The 13577-nt window shown below is 38.9% G+C and overlaps 2 protein-coding genes across 2 annotated transcripts in view; one reads left to right on the top strand and one right to left on the bottom strand.

The window, feature by feature from the left end:
- LOC111147863 (TRK-fused gene) overlaps positions 1-895 on the top strand; it is a 42785-nt gene extending 41890 nt beyond the window's left edge. Inside the window, exon 9 of the mRNA XM_022504131.1 lies at positions 80-895. Within this exon, the coding sequence (XP_022359839.1) occupies positions 80-462 (383 nt within the window). The 3' untranslated portion in view covers positions 463-895. The remainder of the gene's footprint in view (positions 1-79) is intronic.
- A 331-nt stretch (positions 896-1226) lies between these two features.
- Positions 1227-13577, bottom strand: part of LOC111146515 (ABI family member 3 binding protein) — a 259405-nt gene continuing 247054 nt past the window's right edge. The window contains exons 61-65 of the mRNA XM_022502061.1: positions 6644-6723; positions 5851-5880; positions 5019-5180; positions 3648-3770; positions 1227-2433 (exon numbers count right to left, since the gene is read on the bottom strand). Coding sequence (XP_022357769.1) covers positions 2318-2433; positions 3648-3770; positions 5019-5180; positions 5851-5880; positions 6644-6723 — 511 coding nt within the window. The 3' untranslated portion in view covers positions 1227-2317. The remainder of the gene's footprint in view (positions 2434-3647; positions 3771-5018; positions 5181-5850; positions 5881-6643; positions 6724-13577) is intronic.

The following is a 13577-nucleotide window of genomic DNA, read 5'->3' as shown; positions in this document are numbered from 1 at the left end:
AACAGTAAGACTAATTCTCTGGAAAACCTTTCACCAAAAGAAAAATAAGATCTATATGTACTTTATTTTGCCTTTTCAGCAGGCTATAGTCAGCAGACCGGACCCCAACAACCTCAGCAGTTCCAGGGATATGGCCAGCAGCCAGCTTCCCAGGCACCGGCTCCTGCGTTTGCTGGCCAGCCTCAGCAGCTGCCTGCTCAACCAGCGCAGCAGTACCAGGCGAGCAGTTACCCTCCACAGACTTACACCACCCAGACTTCTCAGCCTACCAGTTACACTGTGGCCCCTGCCTCACAACCTGGAATGGCTCCAAGCCAACCCGGGGCCTATCAACCAAGACCAGGTTTTACTCCACCTCCCGGAAGTACTATGACTCCACCTCCCAGTGGGCCTAACCCTTATGCACGCACCCGCCCACCGTTTGGTCAGGGCTATACCCAACCGGGACCTGGTTATCGATAGAGAGGCTCGGCTGCGTGGATGACTATAGCTGCTAGCTATTTGCCTCCCAAAAGACTCCAATACTACTATTTTAATTTGTACTGAAGTTCAGAAATTTAAAAAGCAGAGCATTTTTTATGATATCATTGTTGCTGTTAATTGAAAGTATAATTTGCTGGAACACAAAAAGACCAAAATGAAAAGTTTTTTTCTTCCCTTGCTTAAAAGTGTAGCAGCTGCCTAGTTATTTTGGAACACTACTCTGATGTGTGTAAAATGATTGACTTTCTAGCTTGCCATGTCTGGAGGATATTAAAACGCTAGGTTGAAGTTTAGCCATCTTAACTTGGCTTTTTATTAACATGATGTACTAAACTAGACCCCCTTTGAGAAGACAACTAGATATTATGTACAAAATGTAACATTGATAGGTTAATAAAGATAATTGAATCCAGTAGTGGTCTTGTGTATGTTAATGACTAAATTCCATGAGAAAAAGAAGAAATAGAAATTCTTTTTGCTGTTTGGTCTCAAAATGAAGGATAGGTGTTTTAACTTAGAGTTTTCTGTTCTAAGAAATTTTGTCCTGACTTTGAAAGAAATGCATTTAATAATCATTGGTTTGAAACAATGAAACTTCTTTGAAATAGATTTCAGAGGGAGACAAATTAACATTACATACAAACACAACAGTTACGAGGGGGTTTTGGGTAGATCCTGAATAACTTTGAGATGTTCCTTATATAGATGAATCATTCAGAAATGAAGAACTCAGTCTTAAAAAAACTACATCTCTTTATTGCAGAGTTTATACTTGCTTGAAAAATACAAAATGTAGCGTTGATAAACTTGAAGCATGTTGAAGGGTAAGCAGAGGAAAGGTCCTTTCAGAAAGAGGGCAACAATGCAGCATTCCCATGTCCCTCCCCAAATGAAGGACTTTTTTTTTTTTTTTTAAATTTTCATTACAGGTTGAGTTAGACAAAATTACGAAAACATTCTCTGATACATTCATTCCTAGAGGTCTAAAAACAGGAGACCTGTAAAATGTAGGGGTGTTTGTGCTCAGACTTCACATTCAGTCTCTACGTACAGCTTCATTAGAATTATATTAACAGTATGAAGACAAATCCCTGGTTAAAGGGTAGTTTGACAAAGTACATTCAGACATTGTAGCATATTTATGGGTAGAGAAAGAACAAAATGTATATTTTGAAATTGAACAGATCAGATACTCTATTCGGTTTGCAGCTGAAATCAAATATAATGATTCAAACAGGCTTTTTAGTAATTTGCACAGATTTAAAGAAATGTATATTGGTATGAATGGTTAAGTATTGAAATGCTTCAGAAAAGCTGTTTAGCTATTGCTAAAAATTTAAAGTTTAAATAAACATGAATATTAGGACCTTCATTCCCCCCAGATACAAATGCTCAAGATAATTTGATCTAATAAGTTAAACCAAGTTGAGATTTATGGCATTAACTCACCAGTAAGAAGAATACACTTTAATAAAAGGAAATATTTTTTTAAAAGTATATTAGTTTTTGATGTTAAATTTGTTATAAAAGTATCTCAAAACATCATTACAACAGAGTGATAAATAATATACAAATGATCTCTTAAAATACCATGAGTAGGGAGCCAGCTTCCCTAAAAATGTTATTCTGTTAATGTCAATATCTTGTTTTCTTAAAATGATTTTGTAAAACCTGATAAATATTCTCAGCAATATTTCTAATAAACATCTACTATTGCTATTAAACTTTAATACATAGTAAACATAACAGCTTTAAATGAATGTGACAAATACTGTTTCCAATTATTTTTTTGCCATGATAAAACAGAAGGCACTTTTGATTCTGATTGTAGCATCTACCATTTTCCAGGAATTGTGGTCCCACATTCATACCACTGGACATAATTGATTTGGGTGTGACCACCTATTTCTCCAAATTGGACAGGTTCCTGACGAACTGCTCTGAAATAGCCTAAGAAGGAAAATAATTTTATCTTAATAGCTGCTATATTTTTGCCCACACCACTCACAGATGGAAGGGTGTCCTTGTATGACTGAATGTTACTGTGGATGATGTGAAGTATTTTAGAAAATGGAGAATACCAAACAGAGAGCCTGGTGTCTCCTGGAGGTTGTAATGGCTAGCTAAACATGAGGGGTGACTGAAACTCCTCTGACCTGTGCCTTAACAAGGTGGAATGAGCTGGTTGGTAGCATCTGGGAGACAAAGCTGAAAAGGGGCAGGAGTCAGGGTCGGGGGCTGGTTTGTGTTTTGAGTGTGATTGAGCACGTTCAGTAGTCTGCACAGTATGGACTAGTCATGGTCTATGAAGAACTGACCAAGTAAAGGGCTAGTTACTACAATGGCAGGAATGCTAAATTTCTGAAAATTAAACTTAGGTGAAATCTTCCTTCAAGGACTCTATAATAAATGATAATTTTTGCAACAGATGTAAAATGTTTTGGCAGTGTACACAATTTACAGTATATTTTATATCCAGTGCCTGAGTGGCAATACTTTCAACTTCCTGTTAATTGGGTTCACAGATAAAAACACCAACTATAGTAAAAGGGGACTTAAGTGCTCTGTAACAAAACATGTTGCTGAAAAGACTAGTCAAATAATGCAGAAACCTCTCAGTAATTGCTGAGTAACATGGACATTTAATTTACTCTCTCCTGTCCTGCCTGGCTAAGGATTAAATTTTCAGTCTTTTAAATCCTCATGGAGCAGCTTAGTGCTAATATGTCCTTAGCAAGTTATAGTGGTTATTCATTACTCACCAGAATTGTTTGATTTTAATTATATTTATGTGGCAAATAATAAGGGAATTAAAAAATGGCTGTGTGCTCTGTGTAAGTATAAGGTAATATAGGAGTGATTTAAGGTTGGGAAACACTACTCTTCTATAGCTGTTTTTGCAAAGTGAAGTTTTCTTGAAATGGAATGTCTATAGAGGTCTGTGTAATTTCTCTAACTCTAAGGAATCAAGTCTTAAGGACTAGTAGGAAAGTTGAGAAACTTCTATTATGGTCTTACATGAAATTTTTTTTTTTTTCCTAGTCAGATAATTAGAGCAGTAGTGCTGTAGAATTACTTTTAAAGTGATTGTTTTCCTTAGCTTGAATTCTTTTTGTGTTAATTTGAAAAATCCCCTTGCTTAGGAGGAGGCCCAGAAAACATACCTTCTTTGGTGGGTAACTGGTCAGAACTGAGTTGCTGTCCTGTGCGTCCATCTAAAAACGAGTCCACAAACTGGCAGTGGTCTTCTCCATGGCCTCTCTGATCGCCTATGTTATAAAATTTTCCTAAGGAACGAGAAATTTAAAGGATCATGAAGTGTTACTATCTTCAATAGAGGATAATTCTGAAATATTCTAGTTTTTTCTGATAGTCTTTTCTATTTTTACTTTTTCCCCCCTTCACCCTAGTTCAAGCCACCAGTGTCTCTTGACTGAACTCTGGAAGTCTTCGGCTGCCACCACTGCTTTTACTCCTTTCTCTCTCTCTTACTTCCTTACCCCTCCACTCATCCCAGAAATCAGGCATCTTTTTAAAATGCAGCTCAGATGTTACTCTTCATAAATCCCTCCTGCACACACCTATTATATTCAAAAGAAAACCCAAAATCCTTACCTGGTGTCAAAGTCCCACAGGATTCCACACCTGTCTGTCTGGCTGCCCCTCTCCTTCTGAGGCCTCAGCCACACCAGTGGCCCTGGCCAGGCATGTTCCAGCAGGGCCCTTGCTTTTTCTCCCCTCTACCTCTAGTGCTTCATCCCTAGAGTTTTGCTGGGGTGGTTCCTTCTCATAGTTTTCTACTTAGCATAAACCTTAGCTTTTCAGAGAGGCCATTCTAACTAAAGAAGCTTCCACTCGAACATTTTCTTTCACCCTTTTTAATTTTTCTTCAAAGCACTGCATGCAATTTTTATTTACATGTCTGTGGTCTATCCCTACTAAATTAGAAGCTGTGTACTGCTTTGTCCTTAGCACCTAGAAAACCTGAACAAAGCAGCTATTTGCTGAATGACTAACCAAATGTCTTCCTTTCCGTGTTGTGACCAGCCTTGTTTAAAAATTTTTTGTTTGTTTGTTTAAAATTTTTATTGTGTGAATACAAAAGAGAAAATAACATTACCACTGAATCTGGAGCAAGGAGTTATCACCCTCGCTGTCAGGTGTTTTGATCTTGTCTCTGGGAGACTTAAATCTTAAATATGCCCTATTCCTTCCATGATGACTGTTACATACACTCATTTTATCATCAGTGGGCTCTCTGTGCCTGGTGGCTGTGACACAGTGAGCTTCAGTGTGGCAAGTGCCTTCACATGCAAGTTTGCCTGACGATTTTGTTTCACACTGCATTTTCATTATTTACATTCTAATCGCATGCCTCTAATCCCAGGCTGAGTATTCCAGTCACATGTTGCTCAGAATGAAGAACTGTTTCTATCACACCTTGGTGTGGGGAGCCATCCGTAGGAAAGGCTAGGTTACAGAATGCTGTGAAGCATTCCCTGAAGGCTTGAAACAGAGCCGGTAGCCTTGCTTACCTGTGAGGGAGTCACTCAGATAAATCTTGTAGCGGAGAGAGTTGCACAGCTGCACCCCTACAAACTTCTTATACCACGTCCGTTTGACAAACTGTTTGCCCTTACATTCTGAGTAAGAGTCTGAGTTAAAGGGTCTTTCAGTCCAGATGGCATCTCTTCCTGCTGCATAAGGAAAACACATGCCTTGAGTTTAGCATATGGGTGCTGAAGAGCTAAATATTTTTAGCTAAAAAGTACTAAATATTTTTAAAAAAGTCACTTGCAAAGTTCATTGTCAGCCTGCTGATAACCTGGTTTTCTCCCATGCTAAATATTGGACCCAAAATAATTGTATTGAGTTTAAACATACAAACTCCCACCTAAGTTCCTGTCAGTAGTGAGATAAGCAGTATGTTTAGGTTTCAAGTAACCTGTGCAGGGCTGCATGTGGACAGCATTCCCTTAGGGACAAATTTAGGTTGTTGTGTTTTGTTTTTGGGAGGGGGGGTTGTTTGTTTGGTTTTGGTAGCATAGTATATAATTTAAACCGATGCTTTAATGTGACTTCTCATTAAAAGTGGAAATGAGGAGGTTATATCTTGACTTACATAACTGAAATTTTGAGCTGCCCTGGCACATGAATGAAAGCAAGTTTCAGAGTACACGACTTGTTCCCCCCAAACGTTACAGGTTCTCAGTGTTAGGGAGGGTTCTAGGTAAGCATTCCCACCCGACTGATAGTCTAAGATAAAGTGGACTAAAATGAAATCATGACTAAAATGCCACCATGCTTGTTTAGTTGAATCAGTTTAGAAAAACATGTAGTTATGTTCACACAGAGACAGGTACTTACCAGAAACTGGCTCGCTCACTCTTGGGTCCGCTGAAGAGAAACAGCAAACAAGAGTCAGACAGTACATTAGGTAAGTAAGTCCCAGTGGGCCAGCAGCACAGTGAAGAAGTTGGATGCTGACAGTTAAGTCTGACTTGCAAAATGGTACACTCTTGCTAAAGACTGAAGTGTGTTTTGTTTTAGAGTTATTTTCCATAAACAGTCTCCTGCCGGGTACTCAGCTGTATCTTTTGGAATCTTTGTTGCTCTTCAAGCTCTCACTCCATTTTAAAGGTTCCTCTTTCAGATTCAGACAGAAACTATTGATGGTAAAGTCACCAGAATGCCATGAAGTGCAGTTGGTGTAAAAATGACACTACTAATGCTATGAGTACAGATGTATCTTTTAAAGAAATTGGAGCATAGAAGATCAGAAATTTTCACAGCTGTTTATCAAAAAAACTACCACATGAATTCTGTTTCTGGATGTACTATGACTGTGTCTGATATTTTGATTCTGGCCATTCTAAGCATCCAGAGGGAGTATTCATTCACTAGTTTTTTGAGTATACATTGATACACTTTTTATCTTTTAAAATGGTATGTCTTTTTTTTTTTCTGACATCAAAATAAGTGAGAAAAGATGTATGTAATGTTTCCTTAAGGCTCTTTTTATCAATCTGCTTTCTCAAAATTAAACACTTTATACACTGTTCTATACACTGTTCATTTAGCTGTGTTTCAGAGAAGCTCCTTAGGCAAAACACTGTGGCCTGTTAATATCCTGGATGGGCATTACTGTTGATGTGATTACCTGATTCAGTGCTGAATGCCACCGTGTTGCTGGGTGGGCCTTCTCCAAGTGGGTTTTTGGGTTTCACCTGGAATTCATAGCTGTGTAGGAGAGAAATTTTTTTAAAAAAATTGTAATACATTCTTCGGGGTAGGAAACAATCTTTCTTTGTTATATTGAAATCCTTGATTCTATTTTGAAATCATGAGGCGGTGAGTACACATATATTTGAGAAGCAGCATGGGTAAATAAACTCTACTTACCGAACACCTTGTCTGATGTTTTGTATAAGGATTAAGTTAATAAAAAAATTGGTGTTGTTTTTAAAAAGACAGCTAGCTAGTAGAAACAACTAGGCAAATTGGTAAGGAACACAAACGGAAGAGGTATATGGTGGATCCAGGCTAATTCCAGCAACCAGGAGTCTCTCCTTCAAATGTTTTCACTACTTCACTACTTAATGGAAAGGTTGCCTTTTATTTCTTATTATCCCAACCCTGGACACGGCCTCAGACTTGGCCAATGCTTCACCTTGTGGGGCTTGAACTATGTACGTCAGAATCACAGGATAGCGGGGCATTTGGGAAAGTTTGTTTAAAACACAGATTTCTTGCTTCATCTTGGCTGCTGAATCAATTTTTTGAGGGGGTCTAAGTAGGAATTTGTAACAAGTTCCCAAGGTGAATCCTATACCCACTGACATTTGAGACCTACTGGACTAAGCTAGGGGAATAGGTGCATGTGAAAGTATTTCTATGCAAAGATTTCCTGTCTCTGTCTCCTGGAACTCCGATGTTCTGTGGATCACAGGAAGCCACACCTCCAGAATAGGGAAATGGTAGTATGACCGTGAAAGAGCATGGGCACAAATACTGACTTTTCTTCCTGTACAAATCAGATTCATGTAGGCTAGGCCTTAACTCTTTACGTTAAAAAACAAAACACAAAATTAACCTAGATGCCCTGGTGTTCTAAGTATGTTTGATCCTAAGAATTATGCATTAACTTGCTATGCGATATTTACCACACTGCATTCATAGAATAGTTAGAACAAATCCTTTTAAGAAATTCAAGCAGTAAAGCTGTTTGCTGTTTGCCAGAAACTAAGCATTCTTTCCAAAAGCAGACTTAGCAGGAAAATAATTTTGAGTGTAAAACCAACTTGAGTCAGCTGATAGCATTTTGAATCTCAAATTTGTACAAGACTTTTGGGAGAGGATTCCTATTTTTGAGAAGTTTGTAATTGAATTAGAATGCAGAACACACAAAAGATGGAAATACATTTTATAAATGAGTGAAAAACAGGAGGAGGACAGCTCTACTTGGTACAGAAGATACTAGGTGGAGAAGTAACTTTCTGGAGCTCCAGGAAATCAGATTCTTGACTACTGAGGCATTGCATTATAATACAGCTAAAGTCTATAAGATGACAGATTCTAGCATTCCAACAACGGCAACCACTTTTTGAGTGCTATATATCAAACACATTAACTGTACATATATAAAGTAACAACACACAAACACTACAAGATCAGTATTATCCTATTTTTCAGTTAAGAACAATGAGATTCTTAATCATTGTGCTATTACCGTCTGCTTTTACAAACTGCAATGAGGATTAAAGCTTCCAGGGTTTTTAGTGAGAGACTATATATCAAAGCATTTTATAAACTTAATCAACTGATACAAGGTACCATTATCATTTGCAATAAGAATGCCAATATAAAACCATCCATATCACTCATTTAAATAAATGGCATGTATATAAGATGTTGCTTGGGCATGGAACATTTTTTAAAGATTGAATTCTTGCTCAGAGGCCTGAAGACCTTAAAACACACACACACACACACACACACACACACACACACACACACACACACCCTATTATGGTGAATGGAAACTGGAAAAAAGAAATAACAAGCATCTGGACCTTGATTTAAGTGGGCAATGCATTCCACATTCCAAGCCATTGCCAAAAACCCTGTGCTTTGGCCAAGTCTGATTGCTGGAACCATCTCCATGTCTTTTTATTTCACAGTTATTTACACTGCAACTCCATTTGTAGCATGCCGCAGATGTTCATAAGCTACTTTTTCTGTTTCTTGCCAACACTTTATGATACTTAACAAGTTTTGAAGAAATCATTTAAAATTAATTAACAGGGAAACTTAAAAGGCATATATTTTTGGGTGTTCAAACCCTATACAAGAAAATATTTGAAGTGGCAAAATCTTTTTCAGGTAGCACATTCTATCACAAAATATATGACACTCTAGGTCTAAGAGTAATGTTTCAGAAGATACTGATTTCACGTAGGGAATGAGCATGCTATTAAAAATTTTCATAAAAGACATTATTTTTGAAAGAATAAAACATTTCATAGTTAGGAAGATCAAGTTAAAATGTTACAAATACTAGGACAAAAACTCAGATGAAAAGTGAGCAAAAATAAGGAAATCTGATTTTTCTAGGGAATGTAACACCTAACCAGTAGATTCCAGAAGAGAGAGGAGGTGAAAAGGGTGCACAATTATCCTAGAAAGTAAATAATTTCTCAGAGCTGAGAGACATGGGCTTCCAGATTTAAAAGCTCTATACTCTCAGCAAAAGTTAAAAAAAGAAAAAACACTAACCAAAGCAGACAAGTTGAAAAATTTTAGATCACTGGGCTAGAGACAAGATCTTAAATGTTTCTGAGAAGAAAATAGGTCCCATTCAAAGGATCCAGACTCAGAATAGCATTTGACTTCTTAGCAATGGAAGGTAGAAAACTATGTAACAGGCACCCTGGGTGGCACAGTCAGGTAAGCATCTGACTCTTGATTTCAGCTCAGGTCATGATCTCAGGGTTGTGAGATCAAGCCCCACGTTAGGCTTTGCTGTCAGTGTGGAATCTTCTTGTTCCTCTCCCTCTGCCCCTCTCCTTTGCTTTCCCCTCTCTATCTCTAAAATGAATAAAATACTTAAAACAATGGAACAATGCCTTCAAAAGTCTTCTCTTCATTCTAAAGTCTGTCTGCCTAAACAACACCATCAGTAAAAGAAAGGATATTTCCAGACATAGAAGAACTCAAAAACATCATCTTCCATAATAATCTATGCTAAAGATGTATTTCTCAAGGAATGCCACAAAGGAAGGGAGTAAAAGAAGACAAAGGATATAAATGAAAAGGATGTAGGAGATGGGGACAAAAGGATGGTGAGGGATTCTAGGAGATATAGAACACAAATACATGGAACAAAGAGATGGAAGTATTTTGCATTTTTGAGAAATGGTCAGTCTAGAAATACGGATTTAATTAACAGAAGAAATAGTGCAAGCCATTGAACATGGAAGAGAGCTGATTAAGATGGGGAAATAGGAGGCTCCTGAGCTCCTTTCCTCCCACAGGCACATCATATGTACAGCTGCACATGGAGGAGTTCTCTCTGAAAGATCCAGAATCTAGCCCAGCAGCTCATACACCCTGGGTAAATGAAAGAACACCCACATTGAAATGGGTAGGAAAGGCTGAGACACACTCTTGCCATAAACCCTGCTCCTGGCATAGTGTCCTGTAATTGACAGCAAATCCCCAACTCCCAGCTTCTCCATGAGGAGCATAGGGTATGGACAGCACATCTAATATCCCAACTTTTAAGACTCTCACGTGAGGGATGAGGCCCATAAACACCTACTTCTAAAAGCCAATAGGGCTTCCATTCACAAGTCCCTCAGAACTGTAGCCAAGAAGCAGTTCTTAACCAGCTAACCTCCCAGGGCTCAGCACAGAGGGAATAGGCAAAACCACCCTATACCAGTATTCCCCAAGAGGTTTATTTTCATACTTTAAAAACCTGCTATCTGATGAACATAAGAGAAGGGAAGGAAAAATAAGATAAAAATCACAAAAGACTCTTAACTAGAGGGAACAAATTGAAGGTTTGCGGAGGAGAGATGGGTGAGGGGATGGGGTAATTGGGTGATAGACATTAAGAAGGGCACTTGAGGGACGTTTGGGAGGCTCAGTTGGTTAAGCCACTGCCTTTGGCTTAGGTCACGATCCCAGGGTCCTGGGATCGAGTCCTGCTTCAGGCTCCTTGCTCAGCAGGGAGCCTGCTTCTCTCTCTGCCTCTGCCTGCCACTCTGCCTGCTTGTGCTCGCTCTCTCTCTCTCTCTCTCTCTCCCTCCCCATCTCCCTGGCAAATAAATAAAATCTTCTTCTTCTTTTTTTTTTTTTTTTTTTAAAAAAAGGGCACTTGATGTAATGAGCACTGGGGGTAATATGCAACTGATGAATCACTAAATTCTACTTCTGAAACTAATAATAAACTTTATGTTAACTACATTGAATTTAAAAAAATTTAAAAAACCCCCTGCTATCTGAGGGTGAAGCTTCCAACTAGAGCACATATGTATTGGCTGGCTGCAATCCTCACCAGAGGCTGGGAAGCTGTCGGCACCTTCCTTGTCCCTCCCTCCAGCCTGCTGCAACAGTACAGCTAAGTCAACAGCATCTCCCTGGAAGGAGTGTACAAATATCTGGCATCCTAGCTTTTGTAGCTGCTATTCAAGGGATGCCCCCACTTGCTTGGCTCTGTGAACCGATGGGGCTTGTATTCTTGAGTTCCATAATACTGTAGCACACAAAGCATTTTTTTTTTTTTTAAACAGTTACAGGAGCTCTCCTGCTGGCTATATCCTGGGCCCAGCACAGAGGGAGCAGGCAAAAATGCCCATCTTCCAGGGTCTCTCTGGAGGGGGATTAAGTACATAGTATCCTAGCTGATGAGGGTCCAGTTTATAATTAGGCTGCATCCAGGTGCTGATTGCAAGTCTCCCCTTTGGGACGCTGATGGGTTTGGGAGCACCCTCAGGTACAGAGTCACTAATAACAAAGCAGGTGTTTTGGACAAGCTCAGAGGTTTGAGGGACAGCTAGGACCTTGGGGTGGACTGATTCAAGAGATTAATTTCCTATACAGGACCATTCTATCAAGACTGGGAGAGGTGGCTGTTTTAGCTAATGTGCAAAAATGAACAAAGAAGGAAATTGAAGAAACAGAAGACTATGCTCCACACAAAACAAGGAAAATCTACAGGAACAGATCTCGATGGAATAGATAGTGATTTACCTGAGAATTCAAAGTAATAGTTGTAAAGATGCTCACCAAGGTCAAGAGGCAAATTCCTGAACAAAGCAAGAATTTCAATGAGGCAAGACTATTTAAAAAGTACCAAACAAGGGTGCCTGGGTGGCTCAGTGGGTTAAGCCTCTGCCTTCAGCCCAGGTCATGATCCCAGGGTCCTGGGATTGAGCCCCACATCGGGCTCCCTGCTCCGTGGGGAGCCTGCTTCTCCCTCTCTCTCTCTGCCTGCTACTCCCCCTGCTTGTGCTCTCTCTCTCTCTGTCAAATAAATAAATAAAATCTTAAAAAAAAAAAAAAGTACCAAACAAATCACTTAGCTTAAGATACAATAACTGAACTGAAAAATTCATTAGAGGAGTTCAACAGCAGACGAGATGACCTGTACCAAAGGATCAGCAAACCTGAAGACAAGCTAGAGGAATTCATCTAATCCAAGGAGCCAAAAGATAAAAAAAATGAAAATGAGTGAAAATAGCTAAGAGACATACAGGACACCATCAAGCAGACCAAGATATGCATTATAGGGCCCTGTCCAAGAAGGAGGATCGAGAGAGAAAGGGGCAGAAAGCTTATGTAAAGAAATACTGGCTAAAATCTTCCTTAACCTGGAGAAAGAAACAGACATCCATAGCCAAGAAGTCCAAGGAGTTCCATATAGGAGAATCGAAAGATATCCACACTGAGACATGCTATAATTAACTGCCAAAAGTTCAAGACAAGGAGAGAATCTAAAAGAAGCAAGAGGAAAGCACCTTGTTTCATACAGAGGAAGTTCCATAATACTATCAGCAGATTTTTCAGCAGAAACATTCAGGCCAGAAGAGAGTGGATCTGACATATTCAACATGTTGAAGTTAAAACAAACAAAAAACTACCCAGCAAAATTGTCCTTCAGAATTGAAGGAGAGGGAGAGTTTCCCAAACAAAAGTTGCGAATTCATCCCCACTACACTGGCCTTACAAGAAAGGTTAGGGAGTCCTGGCTGAAATAGAGGATGCCCATTAGTCACAAGAAAACATAGAAAAGTATAAAACTCACCAGTAAAGATAAATACATAGTTATATTCAGAGCATTCTAATGTAATCATAGTCGGGCAAATAACTTACAACTCTAACATGAAGGTTAAGAGGAGAGTATTAAAAATAATGATGTAACAATTTGTTAAGGATTACAACAATGTAAAAAAAATAAGTTGTGATAGCAAAAGCACTGTGGAGGGGAGAGTGTAAAGGTGTAGAGCTTTTGTATGCGTTTGAAGTTAAATTGTTACTAGCTTAAAATAGACTGTCATAAATTGTCTGTGTAAGCCTCAGGTTAACAAAAGCAGTTTCCCATGGTAGATACATAGAAGATAAAGAGAAAGCAATCAAGTAAACCTCTACAGGAAATCATCAAATCACAAGGAAAGAGCACAAAAGAGGAAATAAAGGAACAAAAGAATTACAACCAGAAAACAATGAACAAAATAGCCACAGTAAGTCCAAACCTACCAATAATTACTTTAAATGTCAATAGACAAAATTCTCCAATCCAAGTACAGAGAGTGGCTCAAAGAAAAAAAACACAAAAACCAAAAAACAAGAACCAAGTAAATAAGAGTAAATAAGAGACTCACTTCAGCTTTAAGGACACACATAGACTGAAAGTGAAGGGGTGGAAAACGATACACCATTCAGATGGAGAGCAAAGAAAGTGGGGTACCATTCAGACAAAATCTTAGTGAAACATTGGACTTAAAACAACACCTTGGGTAGGAGGAGTCAAGATGGCGGAGAAGTAGCAGGCTGAGACTACTTCAGGTAGCGGGAGATCAGCTAGATAG

Source organism: Enhydra lutris, unplaced genomic scaffold (assembly GCF_002288905.1).
Source record: "Enhydra lutris kenyoni isolate GAN:26980312 unplaced genomic scaffold, ASM228890v2 scaffoldscaffold2, whole genome shotgun sequence".
Classification (NCBI taxonomy): Eukaryota; Metazoa; Chordata; class Mammalia; order Carnivora; family Mustelidae; genus Enhydra; species Enhydra lutris.
This window is presented reverse-complemented; position numbering and strand designations above follow the sequence as displayed.